This window comes from Drosophila teissieri, chromosome X (genome assembly GCF_016746235.2).
Source record: "Drosophila teissieri strain GT53w chromosome X, Prin_Dtei_1.1, whole genome shotgun sequence".
Classification (NCBI taxonomy): Eukaryota; Metazoa; Arthropoda; class Insecta; order Diptera; family Drosophilidae; genus Drosophila; species Drosophila teissieri.
In genome coordinates, this window is record NC_053034.1 from 2,657,506 (window position 1) to 2,681,346 (window position 23,841).

Here is a 23,841-nt window from a genome sequence, read left to right on the forward strand (position 1 = left end):
AAAAATTGTGAATGCAACTTTATTCAAGTATATTCATTTTGTTATTCTCGTTTTTTCGCTTATATTTTTCTGTTTCTGTTTTCCCCTTGTTGGTGTTGTATGTTTTATTTGTTAATTTTTGTTGTTGTTGTGTGTTGTTATTGTTAGTGTACACGAATATTACAATACACAAAAATGTATCTCAATCTTAAGACTTAAGGCAAAAACAATTGGTAAACGTATTTAGACAGGAGAAAAACAATTTGAAATTTCGACTAGAACTTAATGGTTACACTTTATTAATAATAATTAGCATAATATATATAAATATATATCATGTGGGCCCGCGCGGAAGAGTCTACTATCCGTCTAAGGACATTGGCGTGGGAGGGGGCTGAGGACATGGATAAGGATAAGGAGAAGGTCTAGGGAAAGTGGGCGGTTGGGTGTCGGTTTGGGAAGGAAGGAAGGATTGCGTGCTTTAACAAATATTGCGTTATGTGCCTGGCAACGGATCATGTGTGTATGCTCCAAATATATATATATATATATATATGAATTTGTATATATACATATATTTATATGGGGGCTGTGACGAGTGTGTGTATATTATATCCTTATGTGAGTGGCGTTGTCCGTTTTGGGTTACATGCCTTTACCAACTACACACACATATGGGGGTTGTTCGTCACCAGGGTGCCTCAGTTGTTGTTGTGGAAAAATACGATTTTTGAATGTTATAGCAAGTTTCGCCCGAGGATTTCCTCGAAAGGCACTTGTTGCCTCGTCCATTCGCGATGCTCAATAATTATTTTTTTGTATTTTTTTTTTTTAAGTTTGGGAGGTGTACCTCAGTCGTTGGCGATTTTCCCTCCGTTTGTTTTTATTTACAGTGAGGCACCCTGGCGCAGTAAGCTTCCTTTTTCCTGGGGGAGTGGGAGCATTACTGCCCTTTTTTGGGGGCTCTATATGTGTGCTATGACTATGCTAGTGCATATGTGTGTGTGTGTGGGGGGGAGTGTGGGTGTGTGTGGTTTTTGTGTCGTGTGTGTATACATATCGTACGAATATAATGCATGCATTATAAAAATACTTTACTTTATGATTACATTACGTTACTTCATCTTGTTAATTTTAAACTTAAAAAAAAAAAATTGCCTGGCTTTAATCCTAGAGTGCCTGCTGCCCATTCATCTGCTAATTCTCGAGAATCCTCCTGGTTTCGGATTGGTTTCCTTATCTCATTTCTTTTCTCTTATAGGCTGTATACAATATATATATATATATAATTTGTGGATGTGTCTGTGTTCCTCTGCCGATCCTGGGCCAGCTTTTCCTGCTGCTCGGCCTGGCTGCTCTGCCGGAGAGCCAGCTCCAAATGGGCGTCTTTGCCTTAGTCCAGGCTAACCGATATACGATCCTCCATTAGTAACCCTTTAGCCTGTCGGCCAGCGGCGGCTTGATGACCTTGGGCGCACTGGCCCGGGCGATTCGCATCCGTTCGGCGGCTTTGGCCAGCCGCTTTTTGCGCTCATCGACGGTTTCCGAGGCGCGGCGCAGTCGCTGCCGCGCTGCATTCTTCATCAGTCTTAGGGTTCTTTGTACTTCCGTTTCGTTCTGGCGGCGCACTCGATTCGCCTCCGCATTCTTGGCCAAACGCACGCGGTACTCGGCCTCCGATTCCTTGGACCGTTTGTCCCGCATCCGGGCGGCGTTTCTCTCTAACCGCCTTTCTCTGGCTTCAATCGATTCGTTGCTTCTCCGGCGGGCGGCCTTTTGCGCTCTCGAGGATTGGCCCTGCTGCGTCACAGACTGCTGGGCGCTGAGATGCGGCACACCAAGATTGGCAAGGCCCGGTACGCCACCAAGTTGACCGGCCTCGACTACAACGCCAGCGGACAAATGATGATGCAGGGGATGCTGCTGCTGGAGGACCTCCTGGTGGGGATTGCCCTGTTGTTGCTGCTGCTGCTGGTGGGGATTGCCCTGCTGTGCAAAGTTGTTCTCCAGGCTCAGCACCGCCGTTCCAGACGCACTGCCACCGGTGTTCGCTGCACTTACTGAGGCACTGGCTGCCGTTCCTGCGGATCCTGATCCCGATACCGAACCGGACACGGATACGGAGGTGGCTACGGATGAGGCAACGGCTGCCGCCGCGGCCGCCGAACTCGTATAGTTGTTGTACTCTAGGAGGCCCCGATTGCCCGAGTAGAGGGCATGGTGCATGGGACTCTCATAGCTGAGATACTCCGGCTTGATGAAGAATGGATCGCGGGCGGTGAGCGGCGCCGTCGGCGAGTTGAGGAAGTAGAGGCGACTGTGGTGCTCGGTGGTAATGCTCCCTCCGCCACCCACACCCGCTGACATCGGTGGATTTGGTGCGCTCGCTCGCGACTCGCCTTTGGGATCCGGTTGGTGGTGTTTGTGGTGTTTACTCTTTGGCGGCAGTCAGGTCCTTTTGTGGTTCCACCGTGGTTCGCCCTTTTTTTTCTTTTCCCGCGCGCCGGGAATTAACACAATTAACTGGCCTGGGCAAAAAAAATGTGGCGAGTAAACAACAAAAGCGACATAACTAATCAATATGGAAAAAAGCTGCAGATCTGGTCCAAAATAGCTTTAAAAATAGCTTTCAATTATTTTGCACAAGCTTTCGGCGCAGTGTGCCCGCACATCGATGGCAAAATAATACCACAGCCAGATTGTGGCACTCCCCCACTTGAAATAATTATTCTTAAATACAATCTCTAACTGAAATACAAATGCAAAATCCTATCCTATCTTATTTAGTGGTAAAATAGAAACTAATAATTTTTTACAATACATTTTTCATTTTTTTACTTTAAAAAACTTTTAGTTTAAATGTTAGCCAATGTTTTAAAATTAATTTAAAAATATCTGTAGGCAATGAAAGTTATAAAGGTTACATTTTAAACATTGGATGCACTTTTTGTTAGAAATTTGCAACATTTATGTTTTATGTTGTGCATGTTTTTTATAAAGCACTACAATATTCTTAGAGACTTTAGATTTTGTTTTAGATTCCTTTATTCTAGATTTTAGATTTTCTTAGAGTTTAGATTTTGAATTTCTTAGTTCTTAGATAAAGTTTTGTCATACTTTGTTAGCTTAATATATTTTCAAGGAAATGCAAAAATTTTGATTGCCTGCATATACGGGCGTTTTATTACAATGTTCTTTGATTAACGTGATACCCCGCTTTCATTTTAATTTTGGTATCCAGAATTTCAACCACATACAAGATTATGTTAATTTATATTCAGCGTTTGTAGTATATGTACATATTTCTTCTTTGAGCTTGGTATCCCATAATAATAATTATAGTTCAGCTCTTAAGCTGCTTCAAACCGCGTGACGTCACATCCAACGCGTTGCGGCTGTAAGTAGAAATGCGCGCGTGCATCTTACTTTGTTGCTTTATGCCAGGCCCTTCTTTTTCGAAGTAAAACATTTTGCAATACGCAACAATGCAATGCCATTCAAAATACTACAACATTTAGTTATTACCTTTTTAAAATGTATTGCCATAAACAGCAGATTGAAAAAATGTCATAATGACACATATAAATAAATTGTGCTGTAACAGCCGATGAATCGTTACACGGGCGGCGATGTTGGCTCACGCGCGCATCTCTGGTAGTTGAGTGAATGAATGGTGGAATGACAGCACACGCCATGTTGTACCGCATTTTTGTTTTGGTTCTCGACGTGAACGGACGTGTGTGCTCGTGTTATGCGGCGGCAGTTGGCACAGGTAGCGTAGTTTACCTTTGCCGCTCTACAAAAGTCAAATAACAATAATAACAACGACGACGATAATCGCAAAAGCAACGTCAACTGCAACAATAGGCGCATTCTTAATTGTGTTTACCTTTGATTGTCATTCGCCAGCGATTCACACACACACGCACACACTGCCACAGGGAGATAAACATACATTTTATAACTGCGATTTGACTGCGTGCGTGTGTCGTCGGTTCCTCCCCTCCCCAACTCTGAGCCCCCCTTGTACGCTCATCCTTTTTGTTTGTTTGTTTTTGGTTCTCGTTCTCTCGGGTTTTCCTTCAATTGGAATGTGCAGCGAAAGGAAAGGCATGAAGAAAAGCCAGGCGCAAAGCAAAGAAAAGCAAAGAACAAATCAGATCCGAGCAACGGTATTCAAATTTATATAAGCACTAACATAATTTATCATTCTCGCATTCAAATAAACAGAGACAGACAGACATTCAAGGCAACTACTTTAAAAAGCAGTTAATAATAAATACAACAATTTTACACATTCACATTCCATTTTGATTCTGTTGTGTGTGAAAAACTTATGAGAAAAGCAACAAAAACAACGCGAAACCAACGGCAAATAACAAAAGTATCAAATACAACAACAGTAAGCAGCAGCAGCAACAACAACAACAAGCAGCATAGCAAAGCAGCGAAGTCAACGTCAAAGAAGAAGAGGAAGAAGCAAGATAAATACATAGCAATTTCGACTAAATAAAGGTATGTGCGACGACGATTTTACTTGACTTTATTATTACTATACTCGCTACTACCCGCTAGAGCGAGAAAGCCATACATACTACATACATATGTACAATCAGAGGCAAACACACACGCACACACATTTTCATTATTAGTTTAACTCTTCAATTTATTATTGTTATTATTGCTATTGCTGTTGCTATTGCTATTGCCTTTCTATCCCTGTCCCGCTCGCACGCTCCTTGTGCTCTCCTTTTGCGCCGCTCTGCTCTCTCTTCTCTCATTTTTCTTGGCCCTCTCTTTCGCTAGTTCTTATTAAAATAGTTACGTTAAATCAGTGCGTTAACTTGTATTCGTGTGTATGTCTGCTGGTGTGTCTATATGTCGGTATCTGTATCTCAGTATGTCTAAAGATTACGTTTTTTGTTCGTTTATTTTGTTTTTTGAATATGCCTACGAAAATGTTTAAGGCACTGAGCGTGTGTGCGTTTCTCCGTGTTTATTGTTCTTTCGTATTTGATCACCCGCTTGATAAAATAGAGAAAAACAACAAGTCAGGTTAAAATACGACAATGTCGGTATGTTTTGTATCTGTAAGTGCCCTCGCATCTGTATGTATTGGTGCGTTTGCATTGTACATAAATTGAATTAAGGGAAATTTGTTGTTGTTGTTTTCGTTAGCGGAAATTTCTACACCGCATGTTCGGCGATCACTAAAAAAAAATCGAACTACAAATCAAACAAGCACACGCATGCTCAACGGTTTTTCTATGACATTTCCGATAAGTTATTACTTTGATGTCTGAACAAATTCCGATTGGAATCTCGATCGTTATGCAACATTTGAATGTAGAACTCTTGAAAAGATATCGGGTTCATAAAATGAATTACGTTAAGATAGCTGCCTAATGTTTTTCCCATTAGTTTTTTTTTCTGAACGAATATATGTAAAATAGTCTACATCCAGTGTTGGCTAATGCGCCATTTAACTAATTGATATTCCAATTGGTTTCAAATTCGAACGTTAATTTGTAGAATAATTATGAATAAAACCCAGCTTTAAAGTCAATAGTATGTGTATTGGATCATTTGTCACAAGCTTGTCATTTTCAGCAAATAAAAAATTGCCTTGAATCCAATGTTTAAATAGTTTTTTGTTACAATGCCCCAGATTTTATGCGACATGACACTTGTTGGGGTAAATGTAATTGTTCTCTTGTCTATTTTATTGTTAGATAATACAATAAATTTGCATTTATTTGTACTGAAATCGACATTAAATTATTAAATCCATCAATCTTGGTATAGTCGAAACTACAATAACAATCTTTCCCATAAGCCGTACTTTTCGTGCTTGACAGATAATTGCAATAACTTGATATTCCGCTATTAAAAGGTAAAAGATTCCTGTTTTGTGCGAATGATCATTGCAACCCCTTTTGTGATCCTTTACTTGGTTCAGGCCCTTCCCTTTTTTCTATAGCTGCCTAGCTGGCATTTGCAGAAAAAAGAAGACAAAAACCCACTAGACGAGTGGAGCTGCACATATTTGTTAACATTACCATTACCATATCCCATTTCCAATTTCCAAGCTCGCTTCTCTGTGACTCAGAAACAACAAAAACAACAAGCGGAGCTCAAATAAAAACTGCAACAATAATAAGGCAACACACACACCTAGTTACAGCTGGGTTCAACATGATAGTGGTGCTTGAAAATCCATATGTATCTTCATAAAAGGTTGTTTTAACACTTGAAAAAATACGCCATAGCTTATTAATTAATTTGAAATAAACAAAATAAACAATTTTCAAAGATACATATGTATATACATGAATATAACATTGGAAATATAATTCTTTGAATTAAAATGTATAAGCTCTCTACCGAAAATATTTATAAAACATTACAGCACCACTATTTTTGTGGACACAGCTGTTTGTGGTGGCCCATACACAGGTACACTCGAAGAAACCAACAAGAAAAACAAAGAGTTGCCGATATGCATATGTAACTACTCGAGTATCATTAAATGCAGATCTCTATAGAAGCATAAAAAACGAAGTCGAAGCAGAGAAGTGACTTTTGAGTGCGATTTTTTTTCATATCGTATCGTTTCGTTTCGTTACCAAGACAAGCAGACAAGACACACAGCCAACAATCCATAATAATCTTCCCGTAATTTATAGTCCAAGACAATTTATGTAATTTACAAATACCAAAAACGAAAGAGACGGCAAAAGGCAAAACTAAAAAAAAAGGAAAAATAAGCAAACGAAAGACGATGAGAGCGAATGCAACTGCTGCAGCCAACTAACGATAATAACAATAACGAATAAAAAAAAATTTAATAAAAAAGAGAGAAAAACACACGGTGGAAAAAAAAACATGGCAACACACACGGCAATAGCAATAAACAGCTACAGCAACAACAATAGAGCAGCGTACTAAATAAACAATTCAACAAATTTGATCCGAGGCAAGCACACACACACACTCACATAAATACACACATCCATAGGTCCACTCACACACACAGATACACACATACTCGACAATCATAGACAACTCACACGCACATAAAAATGCATATGAAGAAAAAATATGTAGGTATGTTTGAATACAAAATATACGACAAATGTAAGTGCAGTAACAGAAAATCAAGAAAAAAAAACTCAAGAAAAAAACAGAAAACACAAAAAATGCAGCCAAATCGAAAGACAAAAGCAAATGGCAAATACAACGCAAAGACAGTGCAAAGTCAAATGTCGTTGAAGTTCCAAGTCTTTTAGCTTTGTTTGTTTTTGCCTCTCAAGTTTGGTGAACGCATTAAATAAGTAAGTAGTGTTGGGCCAAAGTCCTGGAACTCGACTATGTGATACCCCTGCGAAATTGGGATGTTTTGAATGGCTTTTCCCCGACTCTACCCACACTATAGTGTTTTGCAACTATAGTTTTTTCAAGTATACAGTGTACTGGCATATCATTTAGATTATACAATAACTATAACGCTGAAAACTGGTTTTACAGATACAAATTGCTGCTTACAGAAAACTATATATGTATCGAATCAGAGTTCGCTAAATTCCACTAACGTGATTATAGGTATATTTTAGTGTTAGTTTTAGGAAAATTATAGTATGTGCCACTTTGGCTGAAGACCAACTTGCTGGTTTAAATGTGATACTTTTTAAGATAATAACCAATCCAACCCTTAATACCTCTTATATCAGAATCGTCTTTAAAAGTCTGTAGAAAATGTACAACTTGAACCCATAAACTCTCGCATACACACACACACATACATACATACATGGAGACAGATGCTAGCTTGAATGTGGTAATTGCATTTATTGCACGTGCTCGTGCTATCTCCTTTGCACGCGTCGCACCCGTCTCTGTCACTCGCATTCGCACACAAGAGTCAAGTAAAGCACAAAATGTAAGGCCATAAAAATATTTTTCAAGCTGTAAACTTTTCTATGCTGCACAGTTTCTTTGGGTTCTTTTCTTCTTTCTCTTTCTGTGGTTTTCCGACGACCAAACCGCACCAAACGATCTCCTCCCCATTCAGCCAGAAACCCCTCGCCCACCCGGCTACAGGGTATCAATCAAGCGAGCTCTTGCGGTTGGAGGATTTCCACTGCGATTCCCCTTGGTACGAACAAATGAGGTCAAAATAATAGTAACCCTGTTCTCATTGTCGATCCAATTTGCTGCATTTATATATATTTAAATTCTTCCAAGAAAGTGTCAAAGTAATTCTTCTTAAAATGTTCATTCATTGCTCAACAGGGTTATATCTTAGAATTAATGCCACGAGGAATTTAAACGAAAGGTCAAGGATCACGTATATTATATAGTTTGAAAGGCAGTTGGGTACTTTAGGTACTTTATTGCACTAGATCGTAAAGTTTTTGAGATTTCAGGAATGCATCCTAAAGATAGCTCCCTCAGTTCTTTGTTTGATCAAATTTCGTTTCTTCCGGTTATAGAAGACTATAAGGCTCCTAGTATGTTGAACACATCTGTTTGTGTTTTTTTTTGTTTTTTGCAACGCTGTTGGCAAGTTGTGAAGAGAGGGCGCTGCATCTTTGATGCTTTTATGGGCAAGTTTGCTGCATATGAAACTTGTCTATTGAGCGCGCCTGGTTCTTTCTTCTGGCTGGTTTCTTCTCTCGCTTCTGGGTTCGTGGTTCTTTCGCATCGGCGTTCTTCGGTTTCTCGGTTCTCTGTTTGCTATTCGCTCCTCTCATCTGAGGCTTATCTCTGGTCATTGCCAAGTTTTTCATCTAGTTTTTGGCCTGGCTTTTTCCCCTCGCTCCCAGTTTTGATTCCTGTTCTTCTCCTGTCGTCTTCTCAAGCTGTTTCTTTTCTTCTCGGCACTCCCACCCGCCCACACGCAATTCCTTTTGTGGAAGCGGTCGGGTGACTTGGTTTACAGCCCCCTCGTAGAGCTAGTTGTTGTTTTTCTTTATTTGTTTTTTTTTTTTGACATAATATCCTCGCTCTCCATCATCATCATCATCATCGTTTCCGCAATCTTCATTATCAGCGCGATTCTATTTGTTTGCTTGAAGCTTTGCTTCGCACGCATACCTTTGGTCTTAGTCTTCAGTCTCTTCAATTTATTTTTTGTTTTCTTTTCAGTTCTGTAGAATTTTAATCGCAATATTTATTTGGGTGTTTCTGCGAAACGAAACCATCAGCATTTATCTAGGTTTTGTTCGGACGTATGTGTGCATACAGTATCGGGGCATAGTTGGGTAAAATTGTTTACATAATCAGATAAACCTGATATCACCGGGTTCGACTATCGATATCGAGCGACTATCGAAATTAATATCTCGCCAACTGATGGCAAAGAAACAAACAAAACATACAAACAAACAGGCAACACATTCCAATCTTCTCTTTTATTTTTTTTTATTATGGTTGAACTTGCAGATGTTTGTGAGTGCACATTTCCTCACACCGACACGCCGGCCACTGTAATCACTCATGTGCATGTGTGTGTGCTGGTGTGTCTTCTTCCGGAGCTATTGTTATTGCAAGTACACGTAAAATTATTGTTCACGTCGCACATTGTCGTGAGTTTGTAATTACCAACCTCACCTCACCTCGATATCCCATCTCTTTACCACCGACCGTTCATATGCGGTCTCAATGTGCAGCACAGTGGTCGCTGGCTAAGTGAAACAACCTGCTTCGCTGACCTGTAACTAAGAAATGTTTCAAAATAACAACATCAACAAGTACAATAATATGTCTAAGATTACCTTATCTTGGATTTCAATAAGAAGTGATTGCAAAACGTCTCCAACCTAATCGAAAAGATCATACATACATATGTACATGCATACACTTTATCGGATCGAAACAGCAAAACCTTCTCTCTGTTACACAAATACAGTATAGTATATTAAATATACCCCATTCTCCTGACATTGCCGAGTATTAAAATAATAAACACATCTGGAAATCGGGCCTTGCAATCAGTATATCATTATTTATTAATGGTGTGAGTTTCATCAACAAATTCCCACTTGTAAATCGGAGAACGGGTTAGTGTAAACAAGCAATAGACACTATCGTGTTTAAAGGAACATATTTTTATTATTATTAATTTTTGATTATCATATTGTATTGGAATTGGAGGAGTTGAACAACTCGAATGTGTTTGGGATGCAAAATAGGAGACATCACTGTAGTTGGCCATGCATGTTCTTATGTCTGTGTAAGTTGTAGATACGAATAATGATATTCTTTTTGGGGGCATTGCATAATCAGTATAATCTCTTTAGCTTGCACCCTCCCCCCCTTCCGCTTTCTTCTCACACATCTGTCTTCCTATCGCTCTGCTGGCCGTATCTTTCTTTTTGCCCCCTAAACTGTTGCATGCAGGAGAGTCTCAACTTAATTATGAACACAGCAATTTGTTATGCAAGGCCATGAAGGGCTTTCTTGCACATTTTCCCCACTTCCTCGGGTTCTTGATCTGTGATCTTCAGATGGAAAATAGCAAAAAAAAAAAAAAAGTATGCCGGTCGGTAAGCTTACAGAAGAATTGCTCACTTCTTGTTCTTCTTGTGCTTATTATTTGGCGGAATACTTTCTAAGTCAACGACAGCATTTAGAATTTATCCAGTACTACTTGCGCACACACGGTACGAATAGCGATAAAACAGTTTACTTTGTCATTGCGCGTTCTGTCTTCAATTCTTCTAGATGTGCTTCTTCGTCTTCTCGGCGTTCTTGTGCTCCTATTGTGTTCTATACCATTCCATTGCCGTCCGCAAATATGCTCACAAATATTAAATTCTGTATGGTACGGTACGGTATGGTATGGTATGGTATGGTGTATCTGTATGTCTGTATGTATAGTAAAAACCCACCATCTACCGACCGCCACCACCCACCTCCCACCGCCCCCTTGTAAGTTGGTCGTTCGTGTGCGGTGTATAAATTTTCTGTGGAACTGTACAATAGCTAAAATAATCATAAAAAAGAAATAACAAAGTTTTAAGTCCCACAGTGTGAGTGGAGGTAAACCAACAAGCGCAGGCAACCAACACACATGTTTCTCCCTGGGATATATGGGATAGTAAGTGTAAGTAGTGTGTATTTGCTTTTCTCGGCGCGACTTCTTGAATAGTTGTAGAGTAAAGTTGTTCAGTTCAGCTCAGTTCAGTTCAGTTAAGTTGAGCTGAGTTAAGTTGAGTTCGGTTTGGTTTCGTGTTCGGTTTCGGGTTCGGGTTCGTTGCTGTTCGTGTTGGGGTTCGCCTCGGTTTGTTTGGAGATTCGAGACTTCGGCTCAACGATTTGAAATCTTCTCTCTCTCTCTCTAGTCTCCTAGTCTTGTCTTTGTGCAGAAGCAGAAATCTCGAGTTTCTTGACTTTTCTGCCTGCTTTTCCGCTCGACTCTTACGCACTACCTCCTACCTCCCCCAAAAACCCTCTTCTCATAAGTAATAAGCATTTCGTTTGTTATAAAGTTTTTTTTTTCTTTCTTGCTCCGTATTCCGTACATTTCCTCATATGTGTAAAACCGCGACGTTTCCCACCACCATAGCTCCGCCCCCCTGGCCAACATCGGACGTCTTTATATGGGTTTCATTTTATTTAATTTTTATTTTAAACTTAAACAATGTCTGGCGCTGACTTGAAATGGCAATTGATAGAGGTGGAAGCGAGAGGGATAGCTCCATATGCGGGCCGCTTACAGAGGACAGACATGGAAACTATTCATATACAGTCGAACTTCCATATTTCCAACCACCATCTGTCTCATAGAAATTCAAGTTTCTTTTAAAGATTATTTATGGAACGCAAACAAGTTTTGTTTCTCGAATTATATGTAATAAAAAAAGTGGTTCCAGTTTTATAGTGTACGAACGCTTTGACTTTGACATTTTTGTACTTTGAATTCTTTATAAACTTACAGTATTAATTAAATATGTCAATTAACTTTAAACGAAGGCTCTGGAATCGCATGTTCCAAAGAGCCTTGGCAGGACGTTGGAAAGTATGCAATTATATTTGCAAACTTTGTTTCGGGCTTTGTTAGGTAGTACTGTGTGATATTCAGATGTGTGATAATGTTAAGAAAGTTGGTTACGTTTGAGTGAAAATTTATTGTTATTCTCAAATGGATTTTAAAGGTACTACCTGAAACTAATAATTTAATATCCATGATATTTGCGTTGGGGTTACAGAAGATCGACAATGTTCACAATATTCGCATGCATTATGTTTCTTCAGGGAGTGGGAGGCGGCGGGGTTTAGCACTCGTTGTACAAATATGTATTGCAAATTGCTTTGGTCTTTTTACCAGTTCCAGTTTCCAGGTGCTATTCCCCTCTCTGGTTCGCTCTTGCTCTCGCTCTCTGTGCATCATTATGCGAGAGCTTATTCTTGTTCTCTTTCCCCAATGCAGATGGGGGAAAAAAGAGAGATCGCGCAGATCAAAACGGAATTTCAATTTGCAAACTCATGTGCCTAGGATTCTTAACCCCCCATTGCCCCCACAAAGACTGCGTTTTTTTTCTCTTCTTTTTCTTTTTTTGGGATATGATTTTTTGCAAAAAGTTCTCGGGAGGCGAAACTGGTTGAGAATTTTTGCATTCCAGTGCTGAACTTGAATTGCATTTGGAATTTGTTCGTAGTTCTCGTGCTGTGTTCCACGCATTTTCCATTTCCGTTCGTTCACCTTGTTCTTTTCAGTAGTTGTGGGGGGTTTCGAGTTGGAGAGATGGGGAGTGGGGAATGGGGGGAGGTAAATGGAATGGAAACGCCGATAGTTCGATGACTTGGCCGCTGGCTTATCGATGACGCTGCTGATTTATTGATCGAGATGAGTTTATCGATGGAGCGAAAATGGCGAACTAAAACTTAATTGCTCAACTAAATTACAGCAATTTGTCCCATTCCATAATGAGGGAAAGAGAGCGAACATAAATTTATCGTACTCTGTGCGCTTTGTCTTCCGCCCTATCTCGTCTATAAACCCCCCGAACCTCACCTCCCCATCCCTTAATTTCAACTTTGTAGATATAAAGTTTTATTTCATTTCGTTTCGTTACGATTTTTGCTATTATTATTTGTTCGTGTCTCACTGTCACTGTATCTGTGAGATACCCCTCTTGTAACAGTGTGTGTGTGTGAGAGTGTGTGCATGAATGTTATTTTTTAGTTTCGACTTGTTTTCTTTTGTGTAATTTTATTTTCGTATGTGCCTGTGTGTGTGTATCAAGTTCATAACTTTTGTACGGCGACTACGACAGTAAGAATTGTTTTGTTGTTGCTGCTGTTGTTTTTGTTGAAATCCACACAATAAATATATGCTTGTACGTATGTTTGTACGCAGGGGGCAAGGAGTATGTTTGTATCAGTGTGCCATTGTGTTGCCATAACTGTGTGTGTGCCTGTGTGTTTTTTTTTATTTTTCACATTTATTTTCTAGTTTGCTCGCTCAGTGTTTTGTTAACTCTTATTTAGTTTTCTTTGCGTCTTGAACGTCGTTGCCTTTGTATCATACGTCAATGTGTGTATATATAAGCTTGTTTTTTTTCGTACACACATTTTTCGTTTATGCCCCATTATTAATAAATAGTTTTCTTGTTCTGCTCTGCATTCCCATTTCAGTTTACCAAACGTCGTCGGTACAATCGCAACGTTTCTTTTCCGCGTTTCGGATTCTCTGTGCGTAACCTCTTCATTCCGTGCGTTCCGCGCGCTCCTCTCTCGCGTGAGAGAGTGCCACTTGTTGCCGGTACTCTTTATCAATTCATCAATCCATCGATACCGGGACTTTGTAACTGATTGATCTGGTCCACCCACTGGCGGAGATTTGCGGTACGACGACGCTTAGTGGAAGCAGCAGGAACCAGAACCATTGGAAGGCATGCAGTTGATGGCCAGCGGTTACTCCTGTTACTCCTGCAGCAGCTCCATCTCCTTCGATTCCAGTTCCAGTTCCCTCCGTTCCACACTCTCGCGATGGAGAGCGAACAGCAGGAGGTTGTGGGCGGAAGTGCGCCACTATGTCGCATCTGCATCACCACCCACCAGCAGCAGAACAACACCACCACAGCAGCCGCAGCCAACCTGCCAATGATACCCATCTTCGGCGAGGATGCGCTCTGGCAGAAGATTACCACGCTGGCCAACGTCAAGGTGAGTGTCAATCGCTAAAAAGGGGAAATGAAAAGGAAAATGAAATGGGGGCCCACAGTAAAAAGGGGAGCAATCCAAACACCAAGAAATCCGAACGGAAGAGCAAGCCAAGCAGGTGACGAAGAAGAAGCGGGTGAACCGAAGGTCAGGAATTGCAGACTTCCCATACAGTGGTCACATGCAAAGTAACACTGTACTGTAGAGCTATAAAGTATTGCAACGTATTATAAAGTAGTTAGGCCCAAGTCTAGAAACCTACATACATAAGCAGGTTTAACTGAAGTAAATTCAGTTTGTAGAACATGCCATATAGGTTTCCATTTACATAGACCTCTTATCATCTTCAGATGGTAAACTTTTTGATAAGAAATGTTTTAGGGTCGCTTTTATAATGGCTGATCAAAATAAACTAGCACGTGGAGTGGCCTAATATTCATAAAAATGTTCATTCCACAATGGGCCACATTTTTATATAATTTATCAAGCATGTATTAAATTCAATGAAAGTTCTAGTGTGCTAGCGACCACTGTAGTTATTGATTTTGATGTTTTGCTGTGAATAGCTTGTTTTCTTTTCTATCCCATTGATTCTGGAGAGCTTTTCGAGCTGTTTGCCTATAAAATCGATCCTAATTTGTATTCCATACATACCATGCCATCACCGTTTCCAAGAGGGCTTAGAATACATCAAAATTTGAAACACATGCAATGGCAGGAAGCAAATTGTGTTTGGTCTTATTCCATTTTGCCATTTTGCCCAAAGTATTTGCACATGCATAGTTGAGCTGAAAGATGTTTTTAGGGTGTCTGTATTTAGTTTTAACGAGGTGTGTCGACTATTCGAGCCCACTGTTTGTGTGTAATCCAAGATTGTTGTTGTGTTCTTCTTCGTGGAATACTAAAACTAAAAAAAGCAAACACATGAAAGTTATTCACACCAACACCAACAGCAACAGCCACTCGGCGTATTTATTATTCATATTAATTTTCATACACATTCGCCCGTACGTACGTACATATGTACATAATATATCTTATATCTTATATCCGAGCCACATAAGTGTGTGTGTAATTTGGAATCAGTTTTCATTGCTTTGTCTTGTTGCTCCACTCCTCTTTGGCCATTTATTCTGTTTGGTGTTTATTTGTTCGATGGAATGGTTTCGGTTTCGGCTTCGGCTTTGGTTAGTTTATTTTATTCATATTGTGTGTTGTGTGTTGTGTATTGTGTATACAATTTTTTCCAACGAGCATTTCATATTTTTTCCGTTTGCCGTTCGATGGAATTTCTTGTGGGTCTTGTCTTCGGATTTTGTATTTCTTCATTTCATTTCGTATCTTTTCGTTTCGTTTCTCTACTCTGTCTTGTCTTGTCTTGGCTTTTGTAAAATAATTTACCGTTTGAATTTGCTGTTTAGAAGTGTTTGCTTTGTTTGTATGTTTGAATGTTTGTATGTGCTTGGCTTAATTCCATACATTTTTCCTTTACTTAACTTTACAATCTTGGCTCTCTTGACTCTCTTTCGCCAGCTCCTCCTAATCTCTGTCGCTCTCGTACACGAAGAGATACAAATAGTATGATAGAAAATATGTATATGGCCTTACGTATACTATGTATTGCTATAAAATATATAATATAGCTGTAATCTTACACGTGCCAATTATCTGGTTTACATCTAGATTTCATTTAGGTACACAAAAAAAAAACATTATTCATGTCTAAAGCTATCAAAATTGTATTGAGCAGCGATGGGACTCGAACTCGTTCGGTCCTTGAAATAATATAGAGAGTGTTATGTAATAATGGAGCCAGTACTTTTCGCTCGGTGTATTCGCTCTTTGCCCATTTTCCACTTTATGTTCGGCTTAGACGTTCGTTGGCCCCTCGATTCTGGGCCGGTAAGGGGAAAGGTAAGGGGTAAAGTGAGGGGCGGCACGTGAATGTGAATGGGGTGGCTCTGTGTGTTTTTCTCGCCTGTTTCTCGCCTGTATGTGGTATGTCTTCGGCCCCTTATTCGCATTTGGTGCTTTTACAATTCATGTGCATATTTCAATTTGATTTTCTCCTTATGTGTTTTTCCTCAACCGTTGAAATGCTGCAATTTTCTGGTTTATTTGTGCAATTTTCCCACTTGAGTAGATTATGTTGCCAATTCAAGAAATTTTATGTTGTCATTTGGCATTCGTGAGGTCTGTTTGCAATCTGGCAACGCCTGGGAGTACCGTTGTCCTTCAATTTTCATATATTTTACAAGTTTATGTTAAATACAGATTTATTAAATCAAAAAAAAATGTTGCGTAAATAATGCTTGACCATTTTGACTAATGTAGTAGGTAATGATATGTATTATGATCAAATTTGAAAATCTGTCATTTCCGTTTGTATTTATGAGTAATCACTTAATCACAGCGAGCTTTGTAAATCGATAATCTGTATTTTTCCGTCACTCTGGCTGTTTCGATGGCCGTTACATTAGGCAGAGGTAAAATTTGCATTTAAAACCTATTTTTACATTGTTTTTTTTTACCCTCTAGATTAGTAAAAACGACACCCTACCGCAACAGGTGTGCGTTGGATGTGCTAAGACGGCCATATCGGCCTGCGTGTTCAAGAAGAAGTGCGAGGAGGCGGACAGTTTTTATCGCCAGCAACTGAGGCTCCAGAAGATCGAGGGCGCGGATCCGCTGGAGGCGAGTGCTGCTGCCGACCAGACCAAAAGCAGCGGCTGCAGCAGTGGCAGCGGGAGCAGCAGTGCCAGCGGAAGCGGCAGCAGTTCCACCAGCAGCAGTTCATCCTCCGATGACGAGGACGAGGACAATGACCAGGAGCAGGATAACGACAATGATGTCGCTGCTAGCGAAGCACAAAAGCGCCTCCAAAATGGCCATGGACAGGCCATTAATGGTCATCGAGGGAATGAGGCTGATCAGATCCACGATGAGATTGATGACCACCACGAACCAGGACGTGATGCCGGTCCAGAAGACGAACTACTCCGAAACGGCCTGGAGTTGACGGAGGCAAACCACGAGGATGACAATGATGTGGAGGAGATCAATCCCCTAAATCAGCACCATAACGATGATGGCGAGATAACCGGGCATGGCGGTCATCCCAAGGAGCCCTTCGACTTCAATTCCATTCGTCTGATGCAGGAGTATATGCAACATCAGATGAACAAGTTTCCCAATGGCTCCGCCACCGGTCCGCCGGGTCAGGATATGGAGCTCGATCTCGACCAGCAACACCACGATGGCGACGATGATGAGGATGAGGAAATGTCTCTGCCGCTTATACCCGAAATTGAATTGATCACGCCAGGGGATGAAGCTTCAGCGGATCCGTCAAATCCAAATGATTTGGTCAACGGAGTCGGCGTTGGCGTGGTTCAGGGGTTGCAGGAGCCTGGTTTCCAATGCCCTCATTGCTATCAGATCTTCGAGATGAAACAGATCCTCAAGGCGCACATGCAGAGCGTACATGGAGCACCGGGTCCGGTGTACGAGTGTAGCAATTGCCGCAAGACCTACTTCTACAAGCGTTTTCTGGAGAAACACATACGACGCGGTCGTTGTGTCAAGAAGCGTCGCAATCAAACGTGAGTGTAATAGAATAGATTGGTATATTGAATTATCTATTGTATTTATTGGTTTTTCAGTCGACCGATGCAATGCTCGGACTGTCATGTCCTCTTCCCCACAGGCCATCATTTGGGTTGGCATAAGCGCACCGGTTGTCCTTCGAAGGCGGCCAAAATGTAAGTGATTTATCGGAAAAGTACCATTATATGTGAGACAAACTATCTGGTTCTTTCTTTTAACAGGCCACTGCAACAGCTTTTCAAGCAAAACATTGTGCAGTTTAATAATTTCCCCAAGCGAGTTGCCGCCGGAGGAGCACGCAAGCCCACGGCTCCCGATCTGCACATAAACAATCGCAAGTATGTTATAGATATTGCATTTAACTTGAAGAAAGTTACTGATTATTTTATTGATCTTTAAGACTTGGGCTGGCCAACAAGAGAAAGGGACGCACTCGCATCAAGTTGGATGCAAAGAAGATTGCCCTGGCCAAGCAGTTGATATTGCGAGAGGCCACCACAACGGTGATCGCCAACGAGCTGAACATCTCGCGCACCTTCGCCTGGCGCTTGCGTAAAAGTCTGGTAAATGGAGTCAGTTTACATGAGCGCGTCGTCGATCCATCGCAGGAGGAGCAGCACCTGCAACAACTGCAACAACAGCAGCAGCACCAACACCATCATCAGCAAATACAGCTGCAGCATCAACAGCAGGAGGATCAGCAGCAGGCAGCAGCTGCGGCGGCACAAGCGGAACGTGAACGAGAACACCATCATTTGAGTCTTCCCTATAGCCACCTCGGCTTGGGCCTTATCAAAGAAGAACGGCAGGACAGCGAGGATGAGGAGCATCAGCAGCAACAGCAGCATCACCATCCTTCACATCATCAACTGGGCCTGGTGGATGAGTGCGGAGCAGACGAGATCGGAGCTGAGGAAACGGCTGGATATATGGGTGATGAGGATGCCGTTTGTGGATTGCTCCACAATGGCTACGATCCTGATCCCGATTCCGATCACATTGATCACGATCCCTTCGAGGGCACCGAAAACAACGAACACCAATCGAATGGTGGACGACCAGGATCTGCTTCGCCCGCGCCGCCAATTCCGCCGCCAACGCTGGGAAGTTCTGGGATGCCAGTGCCAGTGCAAGTACATGCTGCCGCGCGGCCCGACGTGGAGGTCTATAAACGTCTGCTGGCCGAGTCACAGCACTTCCCCCACATCGTCAACGCTCAGCAGTTGCAGATGCAGCAACAGCAACGCGAGCGGGAAAGGGAGCAGCGAGATCGCGGGCGAGAGCAACTGCAGCAACAGAAGGCCCACAACGGTGGAATGCCGATGTTAACTCGTTATCCGACCTCCGTCATGTAAGACTACATTTTTCATAAACCATAAATCACACATTCAAAACCATAAATGCCGTTCAAGATTATTTAAATGCTTATGAAATCGATTTTATTTAAGCTATCATAAATGTATAAATAGTCTTATCACTCAGTCATAAATATTTTAGCTTTAATAATATGATTAGCGACCGTTCCTATCAAATTTTATAGTTTATTTCTGATAGCTCATTTAGACAGTTTTTTTTAGCCTAAACTCGAAAAACCGAAAATTCGATAAAATATTCCCAACACGTTAAGTTTTTTATATCATCTAACAAGTAATTAGCCTTGGTACTCAGCTACACAAAGTTGGTCAGTTTATAAAAAAATGTGATAGCAAGAGATAAGATATATATTTACAATTCAAAATAGGCTCAAAATCTAATCGTAATCGTGTTCCATATTCAATAGGCACGCCCTGCCCGTCAACCTGTCCCTGCGTTCCATGCCCCACATGAACAGCAACGAGAGGTGAGTTTTAAGCGAGTGCTTAAGTCAGTGAACACCTCCATTAATTCCTTAATATTAATTCGCAGCAATGGCAGCTCCAGCAGCAACACTGCAGCTCCAGTGCCCGTATTAGGCTCATCTGGAGCCTCGGCGACTGTTACGCCAACCGGCAAGAAGCCCCGCAAGCCGAACGTCTTTATCGATGACGAGAAGTATGCCATGGCCAAGTTGCTGGTGGCCCAGAACTCCTCCACCATGGAGATAGCCAGGGCACTCAATGTTTCGCAAATGACGGCCTGGAAAGTGCGTGATGCCATTCTAAAGGGAGTGCCGCTCTCCTATCGCAATAAGCGTTCCGATGGCAGGCATTCGGATGAGTTCAGCGTCAAGGAGCAGCAGCAGCATCAACAGCAGCAACAGCATCAGCAGCAGCATCAGGAGCAACAGCAACGCCAGCAGGAGATGCAACGTCAGCAGCAACAGCAAATGGAGCAAATGGAACTAATCAAGCAGCAACGCCAGCAACAGGAGCTGCTACTTCAACAGCAACAACATCAGCAGCAACAGCAACAACATCAGCAGCAACAGCAACAACAACTGCGCCACCACACACCAGCGGACACATCACATTATCAGCAACAACAGCAGACGACACCAAAGCTGCTACATCCTCGGCGCCGTCTGAAGGCCGCCGAACGTGAGCTGCGCGACAAAGAGATCACACGCGAAATACTCGAGCTGATCAAAGAGGACAGCAACATTCAGTACTGGAAGGTGTCGGCCCGCCTGGCCGAGAAGGGCATCAATATATCGCCATCGTCCGTCTGCCAGAAGCTCAAGTCAATGGGCATTCACAGGCGCTGGAAGCCGGGCGACAAGCCACCCATGCTGGCCATCAGCCAGCTGAAAGCGGCCACAGTGGCGGCTGCCGCAGCGGCAGCTGGCTTGGCCGGCGTCGGCGGTGTCGTTGGTGGCAGTGCTGGACTGGGTGGCAGTAGTTTTGGCCTGGCCGACGATAGCTTCGATCAGCAGCAGTTTGACATGGGCGGGCCGCACTTTCTCAGTGCCTTCACCCGCTAGACGATCGACCAGAAGTCCTCCCCAGACCTAGAATTATATATTAGACTCATTGGAGTGGTTCAAAATCGTACGTCAGCATATAAGCTAGAGGGCAAATTAGGTAAAACATTTTGGCTTGGAAATTTTTGATTTAGAACTTCTTTTCACACTTTCAAAGAAGATATACAAGCCGGAGTATAGATGGTTGATAGGATCAAATTCTAGTAGATACTGATTGAAATAAGAAGAGAAATTAAGGATTTAAGTCTTACCATTTCCAAGACAAAACGTCTATATAGTGTCCGCAATTACAACTTTTCAGTTAAATAAGATATTTTATTCGAGCCACCCAAATCGACATGCATAGAACAGCACAGCAACAACAACTTGTATTTTTTATATAGTATTTGAAAGGAAGAGCGCGCTTGAGATGTATTTGTATTTGTAATCGATATGAGATAGCATATATGGTATGATTCTGTATTAGATTTATATATCCAATATATATATGCTAAGCATTCCTAGAATGTCACACACAAAAGATAGAAACACGCCCAAAAACACGTTCATTCCAAGTGAGGAAATAATTTCCTTCCTTTAATTTCAGCAGCTTCCTTTTCCTCGTCCTCCATCCACACACACACTCACATACACTACACCAACACACACTTAGTTCATAATTTGAGTTATTTAATTAATATATTTATTGATCGCATGTCCTTGTGTGTGTGCTTTTAACTGAGAAATTTATTTAAAAATGTTCACCATGTTTAATTTATTTATTTTACTCACGCACACACACACACATACAAGCAATTATTGAGTACTGAACTATTATTTAGTTAAATTAATGCATCAAACGATTAAACAACAATCAGAACAAAGCGAACGGAAGCAGAACAAACAGCAGCTAGATTGAAAGTTGAGAGAGCTAGCAACATAGCAACATAAGTGCAATTATAAACTAAACCTAAAAATCAACAAGAATGTCTAACATTATCGTGTAACCGAGACAGAAGATAGGAAAGTGGTACATGGGAGAAAGAGAGGGAAAATCAAATTTCATATTTAAAATCTAAACACCACTAAACACTAAACTTTCCGCTAAATCAAAATCAGAAAGTATAGGCAATATATATATACAAAATCAAGCCCTTACATTTCGGCCTTAAATTAGTTTAGGTAAATTTTAAATCAAATTGTTTTCAGATGAAAAACCTGATGTATACATTTCCAAAGAGTTACCAAAACTTCGTTTAGCCTCAGACAGGCAAAAACATTTTAAAAATCAAACGCAAAAGGTCTCTTTTTTAGTGGTGTTTTAGTACAATTTTGTAGTTTAATAAATTTCCGTGGGAATCCACTAATGTACTAACTGTCCCATTTTCCGCTTTCTTTCTCCCGATCGTTTTCCACATAGACAGAGTTACTCCGAATCCATCCTCCAACCAAGCCCCAATTTAAGTAATATAGTTATGGAAACAAGACAAACAAACGAGCAATGTTTAAAACTTCGTAGCCAATTGTTAGTAAAAAAAAAATGTGAGAGTAACCACAAAAGAACAAAGCGAAAAGAATTGAAAATGAAGACAAGTTATGCCGAGCACTCGGAACTGTATTTATTTACAGCCAATTTTAGGAACATAGATATTTTATTATTTTTTTTTTGTTGTTGCAGGTGAACTTCGTCTGCGATTTATTTTTGTATAGCTTTTAAGGTCGGCAGTTAGAGCGAAAGAGATAGCTAGAGATTGAGAGAGAGAGAGTGAGGGCGAGCAAGCGAGATAGTATTTTTTTTTTTACATTTTTGTACAATTTAAAATTGTAACTGCTTTTTATCAATCAATCAATGAATGATTCCCTCCCTCCACCAACCCACACACATACAAAACACACACACGCGTACTGTGCAAAGTATTTTCTATATTCATTACATATAAATGTACCCATATTCAAATATTTACCATTTAAACGCATATGAAACTAAATTTATGAAATAATTTTTTTTTGTCGTTTTTTTTTTATTATATTTATTAGCCGCAGCTTATAAAATAGATTTACAATAATAATTACAATTTTTTTGTATGAAAAGCAAAGAATGATGTCTATGAAATATAATTTAATATATACATATAAATATATATATATTTTAAAGCGAATAATAGTAAGGATCCATTGCAAGCAGCATCAACAAATAGAACTGACGTGCCTATGTAGCGATTAAATCTGACTAAACACCCATACACATACACCCAAATATACACAGACACACACAAACACTTAGAGACAAGCCGATGTAATGCATTAAATAATCATTCCAAAATGTCATCTGAAGGAAAAGAAACGAAAAACAACAAAAAAAATACAAACATTATATATTTTTAAATGAATAAATAATATTTCAAGAATATGTTGATTTCTTCTCAAATCGATGGGTGGGAAATTGAGTACCTTTGTCGAACCTAGCTATTTTTCTGAGTGTAAAGCTGCGTTTACACGTGGTTCCCCAAAGTAGGCAACAGGTTTATGGCATAGTTAAGCGGGCAAAAAGCTTTCCAATTTGCTTATGCCATAATTAGCAACAAGAATGCTTAAATCTTTTACGATCATGGGAGCAAAGTTTATTATCACAGCCTTCTCTGCTGCATCTTTGCTAATCAAGATATAATCGTAGCCTTTGAAAGATGGCACACCATGTATTCATTTAAATTATTTATCTTAGTCTCTAAGTAAATGTCTAAAATTCTATTTCCATAATATTCCTCGGACTTTTCATCGCAGATTTATGTGACAACATGAAGTCTTCTGTATTTCCGAATTCATGTGTGTATATCTTTAGCCATTCAATTTGGAAACTGGAATATTTTCGTATTAATATCTCACTCATATGACGCAAATCAACATTGCTAATCTATTTTTATGGTTTCTCTTTTATTGGATTTTTCCCACTTGCACGTGTTGATGATACCCATCGAATCCTACGAGCATATACTATATTTTTTAGTGCCCAGGGGAGTGGAAATGAGGCGAATTCTTTGGCATTTGTTTGGCCATTTCCATTCGTCGGCGAATCTCTTTGAATGCTTAGCCCAGCAGACGTGCACATCCACTTCAGTTGAGTTCAGTTGAATAAATATGTACATTATCTATGTACATATGTACGTACACATGGGCTACCTTTGTTGGATCCGTGAGTTTGCGGATCTGGG

The 23,841-nt window shown here is 40.7% G+C and overlaps 2 protein-coding genes across 3 annotated transcripts; one reads left to right on the plus strand and one right to left on the minus strand.

Moving 5' to 3' along the window:
* Positions 1 to 248: 248 nt before the first annotated feature.
* Positions 249 to 2,612, minus strand: LOC122623620 (AF4/FMR2 family member lilli). Its single transcript, XM_043802877.1, has one exon. It carries the CDS (start codon positions 2,344 to 2,346, stop codon positions 1,405 to 1,407), a length of 942 nt encoding a protein of 313 aa, XP_043658812.1. The 5' UTR covers positions 2,347 to 2,612; the 3' UTR covers positions 249 to 1,404.
* Positions 2,613 to 3,693: 1,081 nt separating this feature from the next.
* Positions 3,694 to 23,040, plus strand: LOC122623578. 2 transcript variants are annotated; one of them, XM_043802808.1, is made up of 9 exons: positions 3,694 to 3,751; positions 4,210 to 4,494; positions 13,621 to 14,151; positions 16,687 to 17,750; positions 17,811 to 17,909; positions 17,976 to 18,092; positions 18,155 to 19,105; positions 19,535 to 19,594; positions 19,660 to 23,040. In XM_043802808.1, the coding sequence occupies exons 3-9, from the start codon at positions 13,975 to 13,977 to the stop codon at positions 20,651 to 20,653; spliced, it is 3,462 nt and encodes a 1,153-aa protein (XP_043658743.1). In that variant the 5' UTR covers positions 3,694 to 3,751; positions 4,210 to 4,494; positions 13,621 to 13,974; the 3' UTR covers positions 20,654 to 23,040. The 2 variants fall into 2 exon arrangements, with proteins under 2 accessions (XP_043658743.1, XP_043658742.1); XM_043802807.1 differs by having other exon boundaries at positions 3,708 to 4,494.
* The last annotated feature ends 801 nt before the right edge of the window (positions 23,041 to 23,841 follow it).

What these genes read in the sequence shown, in the direction of transcription:
- LOC122623578 (XM_043802808.1), top strand. Translation starts at nt 13,975, where the DNA reads ATGGAGAGCGAACAGCAGGAGGTTGTGGGCGGAAGTGCGCCACTATGT. An exon ending in AAGAAGCGTCGCAATCAAAC is followed by an intron (nt 17,751 to 17,810) that starts GTGAGTGTAATA and finishes TTGGTTTTTCAG; the next exon opens with TCGACCGATGCAATGCTCGG. An exon ending in CCTTCGAAGGCGGCCAAAAT is followed by an intron (nt 17,910 to 17,975) that starts GTAAGTGATTTA and finishes TTCTTTTAACAG; the next exon opens with GCCACTGCAACAGCTTTTCA.
- LOC122623620 (XM_043802877.1), bottom strand. Translation starts at nt 2,346, where the DNA reads ATGTCAGCGGGTGTGGGTGGCGGAGGGAGCATTACCACCGAGCACCAC.